General features: G+C 40.6%; 1 protein-coding gene across 1 annotated transcript in view; it reads right to left on the reverse strand.

The window, feature by feature from the left end:
- prkar2aa (protein kinase, cAMP-dependent, regulatory, type II, alpha A) overlaps positions 1–13841 on the reverse strand; it is a 51631-nt gene that overhangs the window by 11745 nt on the left and 26045 nt on the right. The window contains exon 3 of the mRNA XM_047581972.1: positions 7846–7881. Coding sequence (XP_047437928.1) covers positions 7846–7881 — 36 coding nt within the window. The remainder of the gene's footprint in view (positions 1–7845; positions 7882–13841) is intronic.

The raw sequence follows: 13841 nt of genomic DNA on the forward strand, positions 1-13841 counted from the left end.
GAGGAGTTATCTACTTAAAAACGCACTAATTTGCATACATTTCCAGAGTGAGGTTCAAAATTCTTGTTTCATTTTGTTAAAATATTAGATTTCTAGGTATTTAGAGAGGGAATTTCGAATATATCTTTTAATCGCTCCATAAATCACAAAATACTGTCAACAGTCCAAAAAAATCTATTTTTACCATGTTTTTAGGAGTAAAATGTTGAATAAATCAGGCTCTGAATGATGTATAAAAATCCCCTCTGTAAATACCTGCAGAATGTAGTTAGGAATAAATCTGGAAAGTTTGGTGTGTGTTAGTGCTACTGAAGTGAAGATTTCTGGCTCAGATTATGCAGAAAAACTAATTTTGAGGGAATGGCCTTAAAAGTTTTACATTAGTTTCACATATTTTCACGTTTTCATTGGAAAATGCTATGTACCAAAACCACTCAAAACACAGAATAATATCAACATATAATATCAAAATGTCAGATTAAATTTTCTTTAAGTTCATTCAAGCATGAACCATGAATGATGATCCACTGCTGATCGTCTTTTACGTCTCCTTTTACCAAAGACAATTTACAGCCGGATGAACTCAGATGAGTCTGACTTCCCGTCTCCTTCATGTTTCTTTTTCTTGCTAATTTGAGCTGTAATTTTCTTCTTAGAGAAGACTTCACTGCAAATAACCGGTCATGTGACACTTTTGAACCAATCACATTGTCAGAAATCAACATCAACCAATGAGAGTGTGAGTTTAGCTCCCGATCGGCCTTTCTGCTTTTACAATTGTTTGCCAGTACAAAATATATGACCTCATTTGGACACGACAGACTTCTGCATATGAAAAAGAGCTTCACAACAGTACCTCATATGTTGGCATTGAGATGAGGAAGAGAAAGCTGACTATTAGCCAATTTAGGAGTAAATTACAGGCGCAACACAGACAAAGTGCAGTGAAATAAACACCTAAATGTGCATTTTGACTATTTGTTTTTGACTAGTTTGATAGAAGACATGTTAATGAAGCAAAACAGCAAAAAATCTCAAACTTGATCAGTGGGTAGTTTTTTTGGCCTAGCGTATCACACCTTAAGAAATGTGAAATGTGTCCAAGTAACTATATAATACTATATTCACTTGTCACAAATCATGGTACAGATTATAAGTGTAGTCTTTCCCTTAAATAAAAAAGACTATGAACACACATCTCTGAAAATAAATCTGCAAATTACAACATATCCTCTAACTCTAGAAGCCAACAGGTTGCAGGCAGCTTAGGTAAGAACACGCTTGTCAGATACACACTGAGAAACTGGGAGTCATTGTCATGTCTGTATTGGTTTTATTTCAGACGAGCTCTCGACTCCGACTCATCTTGAGCAGATGCCAATCTAGCAGAGCAGTGCTGCTTTCGAGTACATTCTCAACATTTCCACTGTGTGTGCCAATCAGCAGCAGACCTTAACAAACGCTTGGAGAATTCAAATTTGTGGTTTAGGTCAATGTGTACGCCTCCCGCAGTTCATAGCATTTATTTCACATACACACACACACACACAACATGGCAGTAAGCCGGGAAGAGTTTATTCCCAAAAGAGGAACAATCTCATCATTTCTTTCAGCAGCTCAAACAAACGCAGCCAAGTGGGAGAAATGTTGTTCATTACGAGATAATGCACGAGCCTCCGGCCGTACGTAGACGCCCGCAGAAAAGCAGCAGACGTTAGTGGAATCATTTTTGGATCGTATCCCACTGATAAGAAAGAGGCCCCGGCGGAGAGCCGTTGTAGATGCAGTCACAACGCATATTGCTAAAGATATGGGGTCTATTTATAGAGTGGAGGTACACCGATCAGGCGTAACATTATGACCACCTTCCTAATATTCTGCAGGTCTCCCTTGTGCTTCTAAAACAGTTGCGACTGATCAGAGAGTGGACATGGGTCATCTCAGGGGGTCCTGTGTTGTCAGGAAACAAGGTGTTGTTAGTGGGGGGGTCTTTAGGTCCTATGAGTTGAGGGGAGGGGTCCTCTGTGGATCATCCCACAGATACTTGATCAGTTTGGGATCTAGTGAATTTAGAGGCCAGTTCAACACATCGGGCTGTTCTTCATGTTTTTGTTTTTGAGTTGAAACTGTTTTTGTGTGTGTGTCATTATCAGGCTGCATCCTGCTGGGGGCGGCTACTGCCATTAAGTGGTGGTGGGGGTGTCTGGTCTGGTGTAGGTGGATTCTACATGTCTGAGTAATATCCACACTAATGAATTCCAGGTCCAAAAGTTTCCGAGCAGATCAGTGAACTGTCACAAGATGATCAATGTTCTTTACTTCTACTGTCACTGGTTTTAATGTTGTGGCAGATCGGTGTTATTCATCGAGGTTCACTCACGTGATGAAAAGAGAGGACAGACAAGAGCTGGAGAAGAGCAAAGTAATGTGCAACATGTGACAACTAGATGTGAAATATTGTTGTAATAACAAAAATCACCAAAAACCATTTGTTTCCAAACTGAAATATCTCTAAGTGAATTGAATCACACCAGCAGCTCGTGAGTCAGAATCAGATTGATTCAGGAAATCTGTAGCAATATCGAGCCCCAGTCAGGGGTATATGCTACCAAGCCACAAATATTTTGCACAAGTTGCTTTGCCTCGTCTGCACAACTATATTTTTTGTTATTTATCAGGATCCTCATTAGCTTCTACCAAGTGGTCGCTAGTCTTACTGGGATCCACACAACAAATTCAGCAACAAAAACAAACAAAAGTTGAACCTGTACTTTATAACTAAACAGAAAACACATAACTGATTAAATATAATGATTCAACAAATAAGTGAAGTCACTCTGAGTGTAAATCACACAACAATAATCAAAAATACAGCATAAATGATAAATCTATACAGTTACTTTCCATGTACTTATCTATATAGGACTACAGGAACTTATGTTAAAGTAATTTTTTTAAGTAACTATACATGCAAATTTCAATTTATTAATCTCAGAAGGGAAAATCAGTTTGACTTTGTTCATTTCATTGTTAAACTCAACCATTTTTGAATAAATTTGAATATTCATTATAGTTTTTAATAAATTCTTGGTCATTTGTAAATAGTTCAAAAAGGTTCAAAAAGAATATCAATAATATACATGTATAAAAAATATAATTAAATGATAAATAGATGATTTTTATCACCCAGCCCTAAAACAGCGTGTTTCCTTTTTATGCCCACACTGAATAAATCTTTTGTAATTAATAGCATGATTAGGTTTCTTCATCTGGAGATTTAGTGATGAGTTAACAATGTCTAACCCTAACGGCAGAGACGTGACATCCACCATCATCTCGGTTAAATGTGTTTACACTCAGTGCAGGGAAAGGTAAGATGTTATAAAAGCACATGCACAGTGAGAGGAAGACGTTATATAACACAATACGAGGAGAAGCCCTGAAGTGAGAAAATGACACATGAGCAGCGACATGTTTCGTCGCACTAGAGGACAAAATCTGATGGGGTCATTTTAAAATTGTCACTGTGCGTCTGCGTTTTCTCCGGCGCGGCAGAGAGACGCACTCCACTTGTCACATGATGTTTGACAAAAATCTCCCGAGTGTGTGTGGGTGCAGTCATGAGTGTAAGTCTTTATTTTTGCGCGGTCACACCAGTCATGTTTGGAGCAGCGTGACCTCTACGGTGTCAGCGCGCTAAGTCCTCGGGTTCATCTCCGTCGTTACGTTCACTAAACCAAATTAAAAAGCTGAGCCTTAATGCTTAGCCGCCCACTGTGCTGTAGTTAGCTATGCTATGCTAACAACCAAGATACAGCCCTAAAACTCAAGGCTTTAAGCAAAGACGTTCGTATCAGCTTTCTCTGTGTGTGTGTTCTTCACTGGTTCAGATCAGATAAGCTCCAGAGAACAGGCAGGTCTATTGTGCTTAGCAGAAGTTGCTGGAATCATATTTGTTTGTTTTCCCCGAGCTGTCGAAACCTCTTTCTAACCCTGGCAGGATGAGAGGAGTGTAAGGAAATAAAAAAACTGGCCATTAAACTACTTGTGAGTCTACATGTGAGTTATTTGCAAGGCCTCGGTTGACTCAGAAACGGGGCAGTGTGTGATTATTGGACAAATAAATAAACTGTAGGTGTGATTGTGCCGTATGTCTCTCCTGGGAGGAAATCCTCCGTTGTAATGAGGCTGTGTCGCGTGCGTGCGTCTCATCCAACAGATCTTTAATCTGAAACAAGATCAACTAGAGGTACTTTCTTGAAGATATTTCAAGTCTGGCGCAGTCAACTGCTTCTCAACAACCTCAATTGCTTCTCCTCCATTAAAGTCAGTTTGGTGTCAATATTTTTTACGCCAGATGTCTGATTTGTTTCTCTGATGGCAGCCAAACTAAATCAACTCAACGGTGCTCGGATAATTGGCTACGTCGCCGATTCTCCAAACGATTGGATTAGGGTTTGATTCGTGCGGCGGATTCTTGCCAAATCACCTTTCAATAGAGCGACTGCAGACTGACCTCCCTAAAACCTCTGGGCTTAAGGAGGTTTAGGTTTTTATTTGGGTGCCCATCTGAAACTCACATGACTAAGGTCTGTTAACAAACCGCATACTCACAAGTAGCTCGAGAGACCACAAAATGTTCCTAAAAACTATAATTAAATTGAAATGTCTTCAGGAAAACTCAATCAGATGACATTTTTTTTTTTTGGTTTTAGATGCACCATGACCTGCATGATCATAGTCTGCACTAAATGTTCAAGACGTCGGTTAGACTTACAGGAATATTTGGATCAAATGAAGGGGCAGAGCTTCCAAAAGCAAACCAGTGATGGGGATTATGCCTAAAGTTTTACTTTTAATGAAATATCAAGATAAGAATAATTCTTATCTGAGCAGAAGAAAAACTTGCAAGTCGTCCTGTGAACTTCTCAATATGAAATCACACAGTTTATATTCAGAAAACAACAAAATGAATTAGATTGACACACTACGATACTGCAAAAAGACTTAAATTAATAACTGGTAAGTCTCCTGGGAACATGAGAGATATAAAATAAATAATGTAAAATACTATTTTTGATGCTCATGTACCTAAATGATACATTTACCTATTTATTTACACAGACATTTTCAGGGAGACTGTACTTTCAGCCGTTTGGTCTGGGAGCCACTTACAGAAACTAGGGTCCGATCATCTCATATACACAGAACTATAAACAGAACCTTTAATAAAAAAAATATGTTACGTATTTAAACTAAACTGTTCATTTAGGACCAAGTACTTAATGTGTTTGCTAAGGCACTGAAGTCTGAGGGATCACTTGAACTTCAACTGCTTGTCAAGTAGCTCCTTAAAGTGGCAATCTCCCACATTTTCTATAAATAAATAATGAAAGTAATGCAGTATTTATGGTTATAATTTTTATGAACTGGGAGCCTGTGGTGACATATTAAGTTACTGCTAATGTAATGTCCATAAACGTCCTCAGGCGACAGGTGATGGGTTTAGAAATTTTCAGCTAATGCAGACGGGACATTATCTACTGCTGCAGCGTCACATTAAAACATAAAAGCCCCACACTTTTATGATGGAGCAGGACATCATAAAACTCACTGACACTTACCAACTTAACTGAAAATTCATCAGTTGAAGATGCTTTTAATACTTCAAATGAGTTTGTAGTATTTCTGGGAGCAAACTGAACAAAGAGGAGCAGCCACAATGAGCTGTTAGATGAAGAACTGCACTGAGTCTTTTCTGCTGTTCAGAGTCATGTGCAGAATAAAATCAGATCAGAGACTGATGGAATAAGACCATGTGTTGTCCCAGTTTGTTTCTGTGTGACCCGTGACATTAAACTCTATTTGCCACCAGTAACTACAGATGGTGCCAAATCAGCCAGAACTGCTTAAATTATTTCAGAATGACAGAAAGAAAAAAGAGGAGGGGTGAGCACCTGGTATTGGCAAGGTAATGCAATTTAAGAGGTCTGCAATAAACACGATTTTTATGAATAGCACGTAAGAAAATCCTTCAAAATGCTATTTGTGTGATTTTATAATGTGGTATTTTATAAGCTTCTGTTGGTGGTAATATATCTGCGATATATCTGAGAGGCGTAGACAGTATCTCCAGACATAAATAACAGGATTTGCGCTGGATTGTCTGTGGTTTCAGGACAGTGTACCACTGAGACACTGTCCTGGAGATTTGATCAATTATCTAAGGAAAACTGTATAAAAACACCAAAATAGGTCCGAGAACACAGACAACATTCACTGCTGTTTTCTTTTTCTTTTTTTTTTACATATATAAAAATGTGATGATGAAAGGATGCATTATACTTCAGTGAAATTCAAATTTGGAACGCTGATAAAACGTTTGTGGTATGTTGTCTCTGTTATATTAACGCATCTTAAATAGTTTGAGCTGTAAAATTCTACAACGGCCGATTATAACAGCTCATCAGGTGACAGAAGAACTCACGAGGCAATGAAAACGGACTCAAGACTCAGATATTATAACGTTCTTAAGTGTAGATAGTGAGTGACTTTCCAGCTTTGCATGTTATATTGCAGACAAGAGGGACTGTGAACTTCATTAAGGAGTGAATTGATAAAGACTCTGTCTTATGTTTTTCCTCGGCGGCTTCTGGAATTTAAGGAGTAAATAGATAAAACAGTTTTTTGTTCGTCCTATTAGTCTGCTTTTCTTTGGCTCAGTTTAATTTCATTTATTTTCAAACGTGCTGTTCTGTGCATCTGTTTTTCTCAGGACAGCAGGCTATATTTATTCTACTTTTATGTGTGTGACAAATGTGTCCTATCAGCTATCCAGGTTGCGTATTCCCGAGAAACCGATCTATAAAAAACACATTGAAGTGATTTATTTATATTTTATTACTTACAAGAATCTACTCTCTGCATCAACCTTAGACTATATAAATGTGGACAACGGAATAGCTCTTCAAAAAGTGAAGTCAAAGCAAGTAGAGCTCCCCCTGGTGTCTGGCTGCAGTATAGGTAGTATAAGCTCCACCTACTCCATGTTAGTGGATTTTGGGTAGTTAATATAATGTTGATGCATGTTCAAGTGTCAATTCTCTGGATACGTTTCACTTTATTTAGTGATGTGACATAATGGCCAGCACCAGTTGCCATGCCAACCACTCCTTAACTCTCTCAGAGAACTATGTAGAATATTGCAATATATCACAATAATGCATCGTATCATGACTTGGGTATCGCGATACGCATTGTACCGTGAATTCCTTGTCAACTCCCACCCCTACCGTACAACCACAAAAAGAAACTGTTAAAAACGAAAAGAGAAAAAGAAGCAGGTTCAACAGTGACAGTGGGACAGCAGTAAAAAAGATAAAGATCAGCTGACACACCCAGAGGCTAATCAAAGTGCAGCGCCCTGTGACGGCTGACGACATTCAATCACTTGTATGTAAACACTAGATGGGTACATCGGAGCGTGAGAAAACGAGAGCGCCGTCCGCACAGGGCCGCAGAAGCCAGCACAAAGACAATGCAGACACACACACACAAAAGAAAACCCGACAAACCACAGCTTCTCAACACTGTCCTGTAAATGCAGGCCACACGTAGACCCACTCATTTTCAAAACAGTGCTTAAACGCCATTCTGACACGGAGACAGACGCAAAGCACTCAGGCTACTATTAGGCCTCAATAGTGTCTCCCATGCGTGACACACAATAACTGCAGGTGAGCCACTTAGGCGGTGATGTATGCGACGCTGTCCCTGGTGTGGATTACACTTAGAAGACCTGACGTCAAACGCACACGCCGGTGAACTCACACTCGCACATCTTACCTGACACTCTCCTGTTGAATCTGCTGGGCGGTGGAGCTGTGGACAGACAAGAGGGAGACAGAAGAGAAATTAATGTCTTATAACGTGACATTCAAGGTGATTTTAAACAAACAAAACAAAACAAAAAATGTCCGTAACAATAGGTGTGGAGGGTCAGACGATGAGTTATAGTGACAGCCAGCGCTGGAGGGAGAACCATAGAGACAGATGAAGGAAAACAAGAGGTGATAAGATAAGAAGTAGGACACGCTCAAAGGACACAGCAGGTGGACAAGAAGTAATACAGAGAGACAGGGTGCAACCAGGAGAGATGCAAGAGATGAGAGAGAGATGAACTGGGAAAGCTAGAAAGAATATTTTCAGTTTAGCAAAGGTAAGATCTCTTTATGCATCACACACGTGTTCTCTCAAAATTTCCATCTCACAAAAAAAAAAGACAGAAAATTCAAAGGTAATAAAAAACCAAAACATGATGACGGTCTATAGCGCTTTTCTACCTACTGGTTCTCAAACCACTTTGCAGTCACGTGACACATTCACACACCAGTACGAAGCGCTGGGAGCAACTCGAGGTTCGGTGCGATGCACAAGGACACTTTGGCATGTGGTCCACGCACCGGGGATCAAAGCACCAACCCTCTGGCTAACTGAGCAAACAGCCGCCCATAAACATGCAATATTAATCACATTAAGTCTGGAGCCAGACTGATACGAGCGTATTGACAAATAACTCAATAAGAGCCCCCACTTTGCGTGTTTACATTTTATATGGAATAATATATAAGGAGAGACAAAGCGTAATGAGGCTTGTGTTGGTCTCAAACACATTAAATTACATTTACATATTACATGAGACTGTCTGAACCGGCAACACATTTTTCAGGTTTCTGTTTTCATCTGAGGTCCGTGGGTTGTTTATGTTTTGATCTGACGAGCAGTGCCACCTTCAAGCTGTCGCCAACGTAACGTTCGGATGCACAGATGCTGTCGGGACACCGTTAACGTTCAGGATCGCACGAGTGGTGACTCGCTCCTTTAAAAAATTCTTGCATCCAAGGACTCACAGCAGCAGGCGTCTGCCCTACTGGAGCGCTTCCTTAAGCACAACATGGAACCAGTCGAGCTGTTGAGCACCTAACCCTAATCCCTCTGCAGATCCACACAGGCTGCTTACCCTCGTTATGAATGCAAACGCTGTGGCACAGACTGTGTCCATATTCATACTAATACTAAAAAGAGGTACTTAGAGGGGCTGGGGGACATGTAGAGTAAATTTGATTAATTAAACATTTTGAACGATATGCCTCCGTTACCCAAATGTTGGCCAATTCTCTGGGGTGAGGTAGTGAGTCTCTAGCACGTCAGAGATTAAAGCCAGCCACTAGAGGTGGGAATTGGAAATGGTTCCGACTTTGAAGCGGTTCTGATTTTGATGTTATCAATTCCTCTGAATGACGCTCCCGCTCCCGACATGACGTCAAACCGCCCGAGCGACTTAAGTCTCGGATGCATTTCACTAAACCAGATAAAAATCATGCTGTTGGCAATCAGTACAAGGTGGTGATATCATGCATGCATGCATCTTGTGCCATCCTCGGCTATAGGGGTTAAAGGCTCAGAGCACCCAGATGAGTTGGACACTTCTAAGCCGTCGCCCACAGCCACTCACACGTATAAAATGTGAAAGTGTCTAGTCCTGCAATATCCAACACGGAATAAACCGCTTTGCTTTTCCAAGATCTGCAGCGTGTTTGCCTTACAACTTAAATGGAGCGTGTTCATTTCTCACAGTGGCATTAATGCTTTTTTTGGGCATGTTCATTCAGGGAAAGCATGAATGTGGCAGTTCTGACTATAATTACAATAAAACATTTGCATACAGAGTCTGAGTCAAATACATGCCTCAGAAGTTTACAACAGATTTTTGACTGATGCAATACTAAAACAGCTCAGATATCAACACAAATTATACCATTTTATAGCAGCATACTACACCTATAGTAAAAGAATCCAGGCTACAATACATAACCAATGTTAGCTCAGCTACAAATGACATATACAGTGTTTTTCGTCTCTGTTATGTTATGGTTAAGTCTCAAATATAAGTAGTTGTACTTGGGGTGAACCACAGACTGAGGGGGAAAAACAGACTATATGACAGCTCCTCGAAAGTAAATGGTCTTGCTTTTATATTTCTACCTACTCAAATGTACTCAAAGCGCTTTTACAGTCAGAGACACATTCACCCTTTAGCTCGCAAAAGCACACACACATCCACACACCGATACCAGTTGCACTGGTTCAATTCCAGGGATTGAACCGCTAACCCTTCGGTTTGTGGACAACCTGCTCTACCTACTGAGCCACAGCCGCCACAGCTTTTAGGTAGTTAATAAAATGCTAATGTACATTCGAGTGTGGATTTCTTTGAGAAGACAGTTAGTTATATAACACTATAAAAACAGGATGTGACATTACGATGACTGACAGTTGCTAACGACAACCGGTCCACGAAGGGAACAAGACGCCACATGAAATACTGGGGATGTTGTATGTGCTGTATTGAAATGCAGACACAGAACACAAGACAATTAACAATTATGTCAATGCTATCATTTCCAGTGAGTGCCAAGCCGGAGGATGTTTCTAGGAAATCAGCTCTAATCGAGTTTAATTCCAACGCTGCGCACCCGACGTATCCCTCAGAGTAAAGGCAGTCTGAAAGACCACCGCTGGAAATTAATATGCAACGGGGGTAATAAAATGGCACGTCGAGAGAGGAAGGAAGAACTGCCGCTACCGGTGAGAGATTAAAGTAGTGTAAGGTGGCATGTGCGTACAGTAAGTATGGTTTAATTGTCATTTGTGATACACAGATAGTGTGTGCAGCATGTCCTTGCGAGTGTGTATGGTTGCATGTTAAGGGCTTTTCATTTACGCAAACACAGGGTGAGGTCAGGGTCCTAAACACCTGCTTTCTAACACCAGGCTGTTACTACTAGCCAGCAAGGTCATGGTTCAAGGCTGGCGCACACACTCGCGCACAGCATGTGTCCAGTGCTACCTTATTACCATCCTGTCAGAGCCCATTAGATCTGGACTGTGAAGACAGGAGCCTGGGGGAGACCTCACACATATCCACTATTTTCCCCCGCGGTCACATGCGGAGATGGACACAGTTTCACACTCTTTCGCTCAAAAGGTAACACCAGAGGATGGTTTCTGGTGCATTAACATCTTCGGATTGAAGAAGACTCCAGCTTTTCATATCTCTTTGTAAGAAAGTGTTAACTATAATATAGACATTAGATATTCAGACTCTTTGGGGCGACTGCTTAATGTGAAATAAACTACACATTTAGGCTGTGACCGACCAAGCAGTCCATGCTTAAAAGTGGCAGCATTATAGATTTGAACACTAAAGAAATCGAATCGGGACCTTGGGAATCAGAATTAAACCAATTCAGGAAATCAGTAGCGATATCCAGCCATGATTCATTAGAAGTCAGGTCTGCATGATAGATTTTAGGTATTCTTAGCCTCCCAGCTCATGGCAGCTCTTCCTGTTTCTGCATATGATTTTGAATCCAAACTATTGCCACTTGCTGGTATGAAGAGTCATTTGCTCTTATACAGGTGAACAACATAATTGCTGACTGATTTTAGTTGTTGCATTGTGTCCAACAACAGCTTGTTGGTGCCACAGACTGTATGAAGCTGGACAGCAGAACCGCTCCTCAAAAGTGAAGCTAAAGCCAGTAGAGCGCCCCCTGGTGACTGGCTGCAGAATAGGTCATAAGCTCCACCTCCTCCATGTCAGTGGAGTTGGGCCAAACGTCCAAAGACGCAAGATAGAGCTGCCCGTGTCCCCGGGACAATCCAATCAATTTGACCAATGCAAGGAATTCGGGACGCATTGTCTATATTTATAGATGGATCCAGACTGAGGCAACGTCACAATCAACCTTCTTTTGCCATAGATCTTTGATGTTGGTTTGGCATGTGCCTACCTTCAGGCTTTAATGGTGCCACATCTCTACCAAATGCTAAAAAAGCTACAACCCCAGCTAAACCTTAGCTCGATAACTAGGTTACGATATATTCCTGCCATTAACCAATCAAATAAAAGCGAAACATGTTCCTATTACAAGAGCTCCTACTTGGCATCTCCACACAAAGCGGTGGCAAATGATCTCTTGTTGTCTCTGAAGACTGGATGAGTAATGTTAATGAACATTAGCTGAAAGAGGAAGCAGGAAAGATGATCCATTCTAATTTCGCTAGCAGTGATGCCAGAGGTTCTTTGAGTGCACAGGGGACGGATCAATATGGCATCGACACAAAACCAATGTTTGGAAAAGACACAAATGTCTTTTTTTAGGAGACCATTTGAATTATTCTAAACAGAAACATTGTGACTGAAAGTGTTTCCCTTGCAATCATATATCATTTAATTTTATGTGCTGCATGATGTGTTGTTGTGTTGTTTTAGAGTTTCCATTAGTGTTATGAAGTGGTTTGTTTTTAAGTGGGACTAATACAGTGAATATTAATAGAGATTCCTTCAAATCCACCAATGTTAAGTTTGGAAAAAGTAATTCAGGACATTGTTGTACTACTTTACTATCAGGTACTAGGAAATACAAAAGCATATACAATGTACAAGGCAATGAGATTAGAAGTATGCACTCTCTCTAAATACTTTCATTCAGCCTCTGTATAGGTCACATCTCGGGGCAGGACGTACAAATTGAACAGCTTTCAGTTTTAACCATTTCTTCAAAGCATGCTTGGCTGCCGGCCAACAACCTGGGCAGACAAACCCCTCACGGCCACAGCCAAGATGAAAATAGAAAAATGGGAAGCAACAGAGTGAGTTCTTGGACCTGCAAGTCTTTCTCTACCTTTGTTTTCTTTTACTTAGACACCAGCCAAGTATTTGGATCGAGAGTCGGCTGAGGATGGAGAGACGAAAGAAAACAAGGCAAAAACTGCTGACTCCGACTTCATCTCCAGAGATAATATCACCAGATTCAAGTAAAACAGAGTTGACTTATGCGGGGCTGAACATACGCAACACAGACGGTAATTTCTAAACCACTTGATCTCCAGGTAATTCTAGATACCACCATAGGATATTAAACATAGAATTAGATATAATACTCCATGAGAACACTCATTTTCCATTACTGCGTCATTTCGGTCCTCGGTCTACAACTAGAACATGGCCTAAGTAATAGCAGTATATAAGTTCATTACTCAGGCTTCCTCCTCTCTGTCATTTACTGTGTACTTCGCCCCCTCATATGTCTCAAAGGAACAGACCATCCTCCCCCATATTGCTCCCAAAGCTTCATGACTCCTCTTCCTTGTCTGTCTTCTGTTTTACATCCGAGTCTGGATTGTGAACGTTATGTCATTTACCTCGAGATACACACTGTTCTTCTGGGTTTGTTTGCAGCGTTGCCCAGTACATTTTCACCTTAACCTGTTCATGACCAAGATGCCCAGTGCGGTTAAGATTACCAGACACATACATGTTGGTAGTTGGCCGGTGGCCTTTCTTATGGCCGGTTACTTTCGCAAAGATGCAGCTAGTATGCAATGCCAACATGCACTGGCTAAAAGCTTTAATTCAATTTTTAATTTCTAACTCTGAATGAAGAATGAACCGAGGCACTTTTCAGATAGCAGATATAATCTTCATACAATTTTCCTATCATGGGTTTGTTCCGCTCTATACTAATGGCAGTTTTCATCTTAGATTATCGACCCGACCTGTAGTTTGAGAAGTCAGGATATGATGCCAGGACAGTAGATAGTAAGCAGAAATAAACCTCCGCAAACAGATCAAGAAAATTGTCCTTCAAATGGCAAGCACCCCAAAATATTAAACAGGCCGTATGCAATGCAGATGGTGGTGGATCTTTTCTTGCTATGCAATAAGAAAACAAAAATATAACTGCTCGATGACTTGCTGCAAGTACAGTTGAAGA

This window comes from Mugil cephalus, chromosome 1 (genome assembly GCF_022458985.1).
Source record: "Mugil cephalus isolate CIBA_MC_2020 chromosome 1, CIBA_Mcephalus_1.1, whole genome shotgun sequence".
Classification (NCBI taxonomy): Eukaryota; Metazoa; Chordata; class Actinopteri; order Mugiliformes; family Mugilidae; genus Mugil; species Mugil cephalus.